Below are 12,638 nucleotides of genomic sequence, written 5' to 3'. Positions count from 1 at the left end.
ATGAGAAAAGCACATCAAATTCCTATTCTGAATAAAGGGAAATAAAGTATCTGTTACAGACCAGGAAGAGGCTTCTCTCTGTTGGTTTTGTAAATAATGCTCATGATTACAGTGACTATTCCATGGCAGCTATAGAGAGGGAAAACAAGAAATATAATGCAGAAAGCCCGCTTCAATGAAAAATACTGTAAATTGAATTTGACAGCATTTGATGGCATTTGATTATTCTAGTCACAGCCAAACAATGATATAAAGAGTAATATGAAACAGAATGTGTTACTGCCTAGCAGACTCAAAAGCAATAAACCTTCCTCCAGTGTGACACAATCATTTCACAATCATAATTGTAGCCTGTTTGATACCTCTGAGTACAGGAGAAGGGCACTGACTGACATAGATACATTTTGTTTTTTATTTAAAGTGAAATGAAAATGGTGCGCTGGGGCTCCAGATACAATCGTTATATTCACCTACATAGGCATGAATCACTTGGCAGTTATTTCAGCTGAAGTTTAAATGTGCTTAGACAACAACAATATCAAATTTTTCTTAGATAGCTGCAAAAAAAAAAAAAAATCAGGAATTTGTAAGGACAGAAATAGAATGTAGACACAGAGTTCTTTTTCATTCTGGGACTCCATAGAGCCCCGCGTATAGTTATAGACACAAGCCTACGGTATTTCTGGGGAGGTTAGGGCATGTAATTTCTGTTTCATCATTTGCCTCCTCTTTCTTCTATCGCCACCAAAGGAAATCCATTTAGCTCAAATCAAAGACGGGGTTTGACCTATGCAGATATTTTCATTAAATTGCAGGAAGCCAACTTGCCAATCCCATCTTGAAGATGTTCGTCTCTGCTCTCTCCAAGCCCCCAAATCATTTCCCCTCAGTAATTCCCATCTATTGTTTAAATGTTGCCTCTAGATAGCATCCTGTTAAAAAGGATCTGCCCTAATAAACAGGTAAGATGTTTATGACTTTAGAAAACAAAACAAAAAATAAGCTAGTAAGGACAAGACTATTCATGTGATTGCTTCTGGTTAGTTCACCTGTTAACATGATCTTTTATTTAGGCTACTTTGTTGACCAATGTGAGTTACAAAAGAGATTTCCTACAATAGGGACAACCTTTATGTTGGCGTTTTGCAACCTGTTTACTGATAGGGCATACATAAGGCCATCTTGGGCATCTGCTTTCTTCTCATAGCAAGTTTGGCTTGTATAATAAAGATTCTTCAGTATTTCCCCTTTATTTTATATCTGTAATCTTGTAAATGGCAAAATCCACCCACAAAATCCAACTTCCATCTACAAAATCCACCAAACTCTTTTTCTTAAGACTTTACAAAATACGTAATAAAATGATCTCCCACTAGGAGATTCCATTTTAAGAGAGACAAAAATGCATGGGGTTTTATTTTCAAAAGCAGGCTCTAAATAAAGAAAAAGATTGGATCAATGTTCAGTAAAAGACAAAAATATATTAAAACACCTTCTAAATGCCGTAAAAGTAAAAATAAGTGATGAACCTTCCAAATATTCAAATAACTAAACATTCAGAAAAACTGAGTATGGTTTTGAAGGATAAAATCTGAGACAGTTTGAATGGATGGATGATATGGAAGAACATTCCAAGCAGGGTACCATAAATAATATTTTTTTAGAATGAATAATTAAGCTGATTGAGTAAACTAAGAAAAAAGGGCATTGATTCAAAGGTGAAGGAATTTTTATGCAATCAGTTTGTACTATGTGGAAAGACAGTATGGATGTGAAGATGGATAGATAGATAGATAGATAGATAGATAGGTACAGATAGATAGATGGATAATAGATGACAGATAATATTCATATCTACTATAAGATCTGAGCCCTATTACCAAGGACTTTTACTATAGTAGGAGATGTAAGTCAAACTAAGCAAACAAAACAATGAGCAATATAATGTGAGAAATATAAATATTTACCAAAATATTTACAGGAGACAGGGACTCTTTCTGTCTGGAATATTTATGGAAGACTTCCATGGATGAAGTTGATGTCATTGAAACTTGGCCTTACAAAATAAAAATTTAATGACTGTTTAAATTAGAAATAATGTTTTTAAAAAAACTTTTTAACAGTACAGAATATTACAAAGGTTATGCATCCCTTTTTTATGACTTACCCATGTATATAGTTCCCATTGATAGACATAACTACTATTAATTTTAATATATGTAACATTGATGTTTTCTATTTATAGTTTCCCTTACATAAGGAATTGTTCAAATTTTCTTTGACCATTTGGACACACACACACACATACACACACACCCCCCTCATTTCTTTTAATGACTCAACAATATTTTATTATATGGATGTGTATCGTGTATTATTTAACCAGTCTCCTATTGTTGGCAAAATCAGTGATTTCTAAGTTTTCATTACAAAAGCAATTCTCCAAAAAAATCTTTACAATAAACATATGGAAGATTATTCTTAGTACTAGAAGTGCAGGATCCAATTCTGTGCATTTTAAATTTTGGAGATTGCTAAATTGTCTTCTAAAAATGGTATATGAGAATTTCTAATTCTGAAAACTCTAATCAATACTGGGACCAAACAATCTTTCAAATCTTTGCTAGTTCAGTATTTTATAAATTTATTTATTTGTTTGTTTATTTATTTATGGCTGCGTTGGGTCTTCGTTGCTGCTCACAGGCTTTCTCTGGTTGTGGCGAGCGGGGGCTGCTCTTCATTGCGGTGCATGGGCTTCTCATTGCGGTGGCTTCCCTTGTTGTGGAGCACGGGCTCTAGGCATGCGGGCTTCAGTAGTTGCGGCTTGCGGGCTCTAGAGTGCAGGCTTCAGTAGTTGTGGCACACGGGCTTAGTTGCTCCGCGGCATGTGGGATCTTCCCAGACCAGGGATTGAACCTGTGTTCCCTGCATTGGCAGGAGGATTCTTAACCACTGCGCCACCAGGGAAGCCCTAGTATTTTAAATGGCATATTATTGTTGTTTTAATTAAAATTTTGGTCATTATAAGTCAGACTGTTCATTTATTTATTTCTAATATATATTTGTGTGTGTATAGTATATATCTTTAGACTATTTTCTTTTAGATTGTTTCTTGTTAATTTATCCTTTTTACATATTATGGAAATTCTTTTAGTGATCATATTAAACATAACACATCAATTATTTCTTCCAGCACTTTTCTGGCTCTACTCCTTATATCTAAATATAGATTGGATTTTGTTTTTTGTTTTCTTGAAGTATAATTAACACATTATTATTAGTTTCAAGTGTACAGCATAATGATTCAATATTTGTATACACTTCAAAATGATCACCACAATAAGTCTAGTTACCATCTGTCACCATATACAGTTACAAAATTTTTTCTTTATGATGACAACTATTTTTTTACTTTCTTAGCAACTTTCAAATTTGCAACATAATATTACTGGCCCTAGTCACCATGCTGTACATTACACACTTATTTCTTTTATATCTAGAAATTTGTACCTCTTTTCCCATTCTGCCCATCCCTCAAAGCCCTCCCCTCTTTTAGCCACCAGTCTATTCCATGTATCTGTGAGTCTGGTTTTGTTTTCTTTTTTTCATTTGTTTTGTTTTTTAGATTTCATATGTGAGTGAAATCCTATGGTATTTGTCTTTCTCTGACTTATTTCACTTATCATAATACCCTCAAGGTCCATTCATGTTGTCATAAATCGCAAATTTTTATTCTTTTTTATGGCTGAGTAGTACTCCTTATATATATACCACATCTTCTTTATCCATTCATCCATAGATGGACACTTAGGTTACTTCCATATCTTGGCTATTGTAAAAAATGCTACAATGAACATAGGGATACATATATCTTTTCAAATTAGTGTTTTCATATTTTTTTGTATAAATACCCAGAAGTGGAATTGCTGACGTTCTATTTTTAATTTTTTGAGGACCCTCCATACTGTTTTCCACTGTGTCTGTACCAATATATGTTTCTATCACCAGTGCACAAGGTTTCCCTTTTCTCTACATCCTCACCAACATTTGTTATTTCTTGTCCTTTTGATAATAGCCATTCTGACAGGTGTGAGATGATATATCATTGTGGTTTTGACTTGCATTTCACTGGTGATTAGTAATGTCGAGCATCTTTTCATGTGCCTGTTGGCCATCTGTATGTCTTCTTTGTAAAAAATGTGTATTCAGACCCTCTGCCATTTTTTAATTGGATTGTTTGTTTTTCTGTTGTTGAGCTGTATGAGTTCTTTATATATTTTGGATATTTACTCCTTATCAGATATATGACTTGAAAATATCTTCTCCCATTCAGTAGGTTGACTTTTTATTTTATTGATGGTTTCCTTCCTTTTTAGTTTAATTTAGTCCCATTTGTTTATTTTTGCTTTTGTTGCCATTGCTTTTGGAGTTAGATCCAAAAAGCTGTTGCCAAGAGCAATGTCCAGGAGCTCACTGCCTAACGTTTCTTCCAGGAGTTTTATGGTTTCTGATCTTACATTAATAGACTGATTTTGTTTTAAGGAATGAGACAGGAAATCTAGACATTTGTGGGGTTTTTTCTCAGAAAAATTAACTTTTAATAATCGGAATTCAGTCCTTAATTATACTTATATAAAATAACATGGAGAAAATTTACCTTCAATAGACTCATGCATTTACCTCAAATAGAATATCATTCAGTGAACTTCTAACAAGTGTATTTCAGGATGAAAGAGAGTAAGCTTAGAAGGAAGATCTGAGATGGAGGAAAGAATAGTGAACACTGAATCAATTTGTTCAATGAATATATAAATATTTAAAGCCTTTACAAAGTAATTTTTTAAAATAATGGCTAAGTTGCAAAGTTTTTAAAAAGCAGGAGTAAAAGTGTTGTACAAAAATAATTTGAAGACCCCATCTATCTGTAAGAGTGGTTAGGCAGAGCTAGAAACCTCCCAGGAAACCTTGCTTTTCCAACTGTGCAGGCTTAAGCTTCTCTGGCTGATGTGACAAGGACTCTACAGGTTGCAACCAAAAGCTCTCTTGATTGGTGAATGTACTTCCCAAACACTCTCACTTCATGTCTCTTTTTGTATCAATTAGGCATTCGTTATTTTTTTTTAAGCTATCTAGTTTGTCAACATTATTTTACAATTTACTGATTTGAAAGGCCACCTATACAAAATTCCCATGTGTCATCTCATCCATTTCAGGACTTTGTATTCTGTTTCCTTTGTGGTAGATAAAATATTAGTAAGCAAAGACTGATGGCAAAGACATCGCAGGTGAATAAAATGACTGGAATAAGCAAAATTCCCAACACCGAAGGCATAGGGTTCCGTGCTCAGGCTTGGCTGGAGACTTTGTTATTTGTAGGGAGAATTTAGAAGGTCGGCTTGACAGTAGATTTTGGAAGACTTTAAATACTAGGCTGAGGAGTTCAGGGTTTTGATTTGGAAACAATGAGAGCCATTAAAGATTTGGAGTAAAATAGAGAAGCAGTGTGACAGAATGGACAAAGCATGCCATTTGTAGTCAGAAGATATGGCTTCCAGGTCCTGGGTCTGCCACTTACAAGTTATGTGACCTTGGGCAAGTCACTGTGTTCCCTAAGCTTTCACTTCTATGTAAGTTAGGCTGATAAACATAGAAAATAACTAACCTCTAGAATTTCATAGGAATTAAATGAAATCATGTATGTGAAAGTACTGTGTTAAACATAAAGCACAATAAAAAATAGAAAGTTATCCAAGATGGACCACCCACAGCCATGCTTGGGGAAGACAAATCTGGCAGTTATATGTGTATATTTAAGGACAAGGAAAGAGGTTCACGATAATAAAAGAAGCAGATTGCACGACAGTACACCTAGTATGATTCTGTTTTTCTTTAAATACATGGAATTTTTTTTACATTTATATGGGCACGAAAAATGTCTGGAATGTTAAACACCAAAAGAAAGTTAACGGTGCTTATCTCAGAGATAGGTTACGGATGATTCTTGTGTTTTTGCTCATCTTTATTTTCTAATTACTTTTTACAATCAATATGTAATATGGTGTGATAAAGACAAAATGATAAATTCAGTGAGTCCAGATGCAAATCTATCATTACCCTCTTTACAATTTTCCTATTTCCCTCTTTCTGTGAACATCATCCTCATTTTCTGTAGCAATCAAGGTCTGCTAGGAAAGAGAAACCACACCAGTTATTTTATTTTATTTATTTATTTGTTTATTTTTTTTGCGGTACGCGGGCCTCTCACTGTTGTGGCCTCTCCCGTTGCGGAGCACAGGCTCCGGACGCGCAGGCTCAGTGGCCATGGCTCATGGGCCCAGACGCTCCGCGGCATGTGGGATCTTCCCGGACCGGGGCACGAACCCGTGTCCCCTGCATCGGCAGGCAGACTCTCAACTACTGCACCACCAGGGAAGCCCCACACCAGTTATTTTAATAGAAAGAATTTAATATAAATAATTACTACCTGATTGTAAATTTGTTAACTAGGTAACTGAAAGGATGAAAGAGAACTCGAGGATATCATAGAGGTGGCAACTGCAGGAAAGAGCTAATACCCTTAGGACTGAGGCAACAAAGAGAAACGGCTTGAATTATTAAAACTTAGAAACTTAGAGGGGAGCACCTGTGATGCTGGAACCCAGACATCCAAGGAGGGGGCACCTGTCAGCTGGTGCAGGTGTCTGTAGGAGGAGGCATGAGATGAAGCTGGATTTCCAAGTGTTGGAAAAATGTCATATTTGAATCATCTGCTCCTAAGGGAGAAGGATCTACTGCTTACAAGGTGAAGAATCCTTGCTGCAGAGAAGCTCATGTAATCAGCAAGCAAACAGGAAGCAAATAGGAAGGAGCCCCTTCCCTTTTCCTTTCAGTTCTCTAATCACCCTCTGGCGCCCCTTATTGGCAGATCCCAATATAGAATCAGCTAGTAAAGCAGGAATGTAGAGGGCAGAGTCCCAGCCCCACTGTCATAAAGCCAAATATAGAAGGGTAGGTTTAGAGCTGAGAGACAATAACTTAATAATGAGAACATTTTTGTGGTTCTTGTTGGAACCAAAATCTTGGATTATTCTTGTCAACCAGTCAGTCATCCAGTCATTGCTTCAAAAATAAGATGCAGTCTGACTTCAGGGAACTTGTAGTATAGTAGGAGAGATATAAAAAAGAAAAGTCTATTACAATACACTGTGACAAGTGAGTCCATAAAGAAAAGACTAAGCACATAGAAGGATATTGTAACCCTATTTGAGAGAGAAGCAAGGGAAAGACTTTCTATTGGATTTTGACCAGAATGTAAAATGGGAATAGAAATCTCAGAGGGTGACTCTGCAGTGGTCAGCACAGGCCAGTTCTATGGCGAATCACTGAAGAGTTTTAAATGCAATTAAGTCCTAAAATTTTTGAAGGGTATTTGAATCTCTTTCCTCAACACCAGAACAGCCACCCACTCAGGAAAGCTGGATGATTCAGCCTTCCCAAAGCATCTTTTAAATCACCCATGTTTCCATTTCCTCTACCATCGACCTAGTTCAGGATCCACATTTATTCTCATGTGGACTGTTGAGATGACCTTTTCACTGTGTGACTGCTGTCACTCCCTGTTCAATGCAGCCTTTATGCAACTGCTGGATTTGTCTTCCCAAATACAGGCTTTGGACATCGTTTCTTTTTTTTAGTTATAGTATAGTTGATTAATGATTTTATGTTAGTTTCCAGTGTACAGCAAAGCAATTCATTTATATATATATATATATATATATATATATATATATATATATATATATATATATATAAAAGTGTGTATCTGTTTATCCCAAACTCCTAATTTATGCCTCCCCCAACATTTCCTCTTTGGTAACCATTAGTTTTCTGTGTCAGTGAGTCTGTTTCTGTTTGTAAATAAATTCATTTGTGTCATGTTTTAGATTCCACATATAAGTGATGTCACAGAGTATTTGTCTTTCTTTCTGACTTACTTCGCTTGGTATGATAATCTCTAGGTCCATCCATGTTGCTGCAAATAGCATCATTTCATTCTTGTTTATGGCTGAGTAATATTCCATTGCATATATGTACCACATCTTCTTTAACCATTCATCTGTCACTGGACATTTAGGTTGCTTCCCTGTCTTGGCTATTGTAAATAGGGCTGCAGTGAACATTGGAGTGCATGTATCTTTTCGAATTAGAGTTTTCATCTTTTCCAGATATATACCCAGGAGTGGGATTGCTGGATCCTATGGTAGCTCTATTTTAGTTTTTTAAGGAACCTCCATACTGTCCTCCATAGTGGCTGTACCAATTTACATTCCAACCAACAGTGTAGGAGGGTTCCCTTTTCTCCACACCCTCTTACAGCTTTGGACATCATTTCTATGATAACTTCCTTTGTATTGTGTATTACATTTGACCCAGTAATTTTCACATGCATTACTTGATTTAATTCTTACCAAAATTCTAGACATTATACCCTATAAGATCATTGACTCCAGTTTACAAAGTGAAATGAACACTAGAGAACACAGGTGAGTTTGCCCAAGGTCATTTAATGATGTGTCAAGGCCAAGGCTTACAATCCATCTCCTCTGACTACAGGTATTTCTGGCTATTTATTTAAATTAAGAATATTCTTAATATTCTTCATAAGGTAAGGTTGGCAGTTTCATAATGTTAAATTGTTATGGGAAATACACTGACTTATAGGATTTTGTTTTAATTACTTTTGAAGATAAGCACTGAGAACTTCTGGCATTCCAAGAGAGCAGGGAGTTCTTTAAAAGGTTATACCACATGAAAACAACAGAAGTATGAATGCCCTTTAAAATATATAGTTCCTAGTTTAATAATTATTTTTGTTTTCTTCTTAAGTGTTAAGCAACATTAAATTAACTCTAGTTGGAAAAGTGCATTATTGAAGTAGCTCCCCAATGAACTTAAGTATAGAAGAACTAATCATTTGACTCTTCAGAGAGAACTGAAAATGTGATTTCCCTAAACATAGACTGTTCAGGAGGAAGCACTTCCAGTTAAACACAGTTGAAGCCTACATCTTAAATAAATTAGGAGTAATTGTCATCTACTCAACATCTTCTGTTCAAAGTTCATTTAGACATAAAAATGTTCTTTTTTGTTGTTGTTGTTGTTAATACCACAAATGGACTGTTTACCTCACTGTAATATTAATTAAATATTCAGTCGTGATAAGAAATACTTAACCCAGCTGCATCCTTTAACTGTTTTGGTGGATAAACTTGGGGCTAACATAATACTTAATCTCTTACATAGTATAGATTTTTAAAATTCACACTCTGAGGCAATTTTTTAAAGAATTGTCAGTTGTGTGTGTGTATGTGTGTTTTTATGTTTTTTTCTTCTTGTTTTGTTTTTTTTTCTTTTTCTTTTTTTAATAGAACATCAGTTTTATGACAACCATGGCTACACCTCGATGTGGGAATTCATGAGAATTTAATAAAGTTCATTGACTTGTCATAGAAAGTTTGAAGCCAGACAAAATAGAAAGTTTTATTTACCCATAGAAGTTCATATGTTTGCCTGCTATATTATGTTCCCAGCAAACACCTTTTAAAAAACTGACTGAGAGGAATACTTGGCTGTGAGCCCTGTGGTCCTCATTAGAGTGGATCCCTCCCAGTGACACATCTGGTACCTGGTATCTGCAGCAAGTACAAAGGCCAAACCCTGCAAACCTACACGGAGTGCAGAGTCTGGCCCAGGCATGGTAGCAAGGAATAATGTGGTGGGTGGACTAACCATAATTGCAAGTCACGGGGAGTATCTGTGAAGCCCCCATAGCCTCCAGCAGGTAGACTGTCATTGCTCATACCTGGGTCATAGCGACTTATCAACTTGAGGATCATCAAATTCCCAAAGCCAAAGATTTTAAATAGCCTGACTTTTCGTGAAAGGTACTGTCATTGACTTTGTCTTAATAACCCTTTCCGTTTTGATGGTTAATCTGATGTGGCAGCATGTGAATATGCCAGCATCTGAAGAGTGTGTTAATTAAATACTCCTAACAGCCTGGAAAATACTGATTTATTCATCACTCTCTTCTCAACTAGAGATGAAGCTGAAAGAGGAAAGGGTCATCCCTTGGGTACATTCTTCCCCAACCTAGAATACTTACCCTTGTAGAAAAGTAGAGTTGATAGAGACGAGGCAAAGATGCAGAAAAGCCATGGAATTATATGCCTTTTGGCCATTCACTCAAAAAAAAATTTTGACTGGAATTTTGATGTTAGTAGATGCAAACTATTATATATAGAATAGATAAGCAACAAGGTCCTACTGTATGACACAGGGAACTATATTCAATACCCTCAGATAAACCATAATAGAAATGAATATACAAAAGAATGTATCTACATGTATAACTGAATCACTTTGCTGTACACCAGAGGCTCATACAACATTGTAAATCAACTATACTTCAATTAAAAGAAAAACTATTAAACCTACTGGGCTCAGATGTTGAGAACACAGAAAGAGACCAACCAGGATTCCTCAGGAACTTCCAATTCTGGTCAGGTCTGCATCATGATTTTACACCCAGATGAGCAAATATCTGTTCCAAATGAAATATTAGCTATCTGGGGTCATTCCAGCAACTGACAATTCCATTTGTCTTACTTAGATGTTTAATGCTCTATATGTTAAGTGCCAAAAGAGTTTGCATGGGACTTGTGGGGGAGGTTTGCGGGGGGGGAAGGGGAGGAGTGAAGTATAGTTGATTTACAATATTGTGTTAGTGTCAAGTATACAGCAAAGTGATTCAGTTACTTTCTCTGTGTAACTTACTTCATGGGCCCTAGTTTTAACATCAATAAAATCTAAAGATGGACCTAAACAATCACCTTCTCAGGTAGTTGAAAGAATTTTTTGAGCATACTCTGCGTTTTACTAGGTTTTGGAGAAGCCATAGGAAATAAATTTGACTTTTACCCTTTAAAGAGCTCTAAAGCAAATTCCTGTTATTAGACTTAACATGTTCATTTCATTAATGGGACTGTTGAAAAATTGAGTTTGTAAAAATTTCTTCTAAAAAGCAATTCCTTACTCTGTCTACAAACCTTCTTTTGAAGTGTGCCGTGTCACTGATTGTTTTGCTGGTTTCCTTCCAGACGTCCTGCTGGCCTTGAAGAGGAATCCCTTTTGTTTGTCTGGTCAGAAGGAGCCCTTGAATTTATTGACAATGCAGATACTTTGAGGCCTTTCACGCTCTATGAATATCGGGTCAGAGCCCGTAACTCCAGGGGCACTGTGGAGAGTCTGTGGTCATCAGCACGGACTCTAGAAGCCCCACCTCAAGATTTGCCAGCGCCCTGGGCTCAAGCCACTGGTGCTCATTCAGTTCTACTGAACTGGACGAAGCCAGAATCTCCCAATGGCATTATCTCCCAGTACCGTGTGGTCTACCAAGAGAGAACCGATGACCCGACGTTGAACTTCTCTGTTGTGCACGCTTTCACCGTGACGGTAAGAACTTCAGAAAAAAAGTATAACAGATACTTAGATTATCTGGTTAATATGTTGACATTAATTTTCTTATCTGCCTTGTCATTTTTCTTCACTTGGGGCTTAAACATATATATGAAAATGGTTAAGTGCAAAAAGTGCAACGTACCCATGGACTAAGTATAAGAGATATTGGAGACCAGTTTTCAAACCACGGTTAATTTGTGTTACCTCCAGCAAATACGTGAATCTCTCTTTGCGTGATTTCCAAATCCATTAAATGGGAATATTAAATGTGTCCCTCTACACCTCATGAGGATGAGGCTCAGATAAAATTAGACATGTCACATATGTCGATGTGATACTATTGGCTCTTTGAGGAAAAAGAAAATTAAATTTCTAGGTAGACCTGTCTAGATACGCAGAGTTATACATATACATCACATGCACTATAACTTAGTGGTAATTTTTCAGGGTTGGCCTCCTCTGGCCCATAACACAACTTAATTCAGTCTACCTGTATCTCCTGAGAGCTTTCTTTACCCCTGGCATAGCCTGACATTCTATGGGAGATACAAAAATAGGATGATCCTTATCTTGGGGAGCTTTCTCTGTTATAATACTGCAGAGATGAGAACTGAACATAAAAAGGTAAGAGTAGTAGTGGGTTACAGCCCATAATATCCACCACACTGGGATTCAGGTCCCAAACCCTACCACCTACCAGCTGCAAACCACAATACAAGTGAGAGTATCATACACCAAAAGTGTTAGGCAAGAAATGCTCTGGAAAGTGTGTAAATGTGACGTAATTTGTGTAAAACATTCTGGAATATTGTAAATAGAGAGAGGAGACATATTGGGACAAGGGAATACTCTGCAACTTACCCATAAAGCAACGTGTAGGGAGAGGGGGTACCTTTACTTTTTACTTCATATGATTCTTTAGTTCTGACTTTTTCCAGTGACGGTTTATTCCATTATTTTATTTAAAAATATTTTTTAAAAATCTTAGTGAAGATCTGTGAAACACAAAATTAACCAAGTTATGTCTGAGAGATATTACTTGGCTGCCCTGACTCTCCCCAGCATTGAGAAAAATGACTGGCAGATAGCACCTATTAACAGAAAAAGAAAAGAGAAGA

General features: G+C 36.4%; 1 protein-coding gene across 1 annotated transcript in view; it reads left to right on the top strand.

Annotated features, from left to right (window-relative positions):
- USH2A (usherin) overlaps positions 1–12,638 on the top strand; it is a 784,083-nt gene that overhangs the window by 638,372 nt on the left and 133,073 nt on the right. The window contains exon 60 of the mRNA XM_019920609.2: positions 11,160–11,514. Within this exon, the coding sequence (XP_019776168.2) occupies positions 11,160–11,514 (355 nt within the window). The remainder of the gene's footprint in view (positions 1–11,159; positions 11,515–12,638) is intronic.

The sequence above is a fragment of the Tursiops truncatus genome, chromosome 1 (assembly GCF_011762595.2).
Source record: "Tursiops truncatus isolate mTurTru1 chromosome 1, mTurTru1.mat.Y, whole genome shotgun sequence".
Classification (NCBI taxonomy): Eukaryota; Metazoa; Chordata; class Mammalia; order Artiodactyla; family Delphinidae; genus Tursiops; species Tursiops truncatus.
This window is presented reverse-complemented; position numbering and strand designations above follow the sequence as displayed.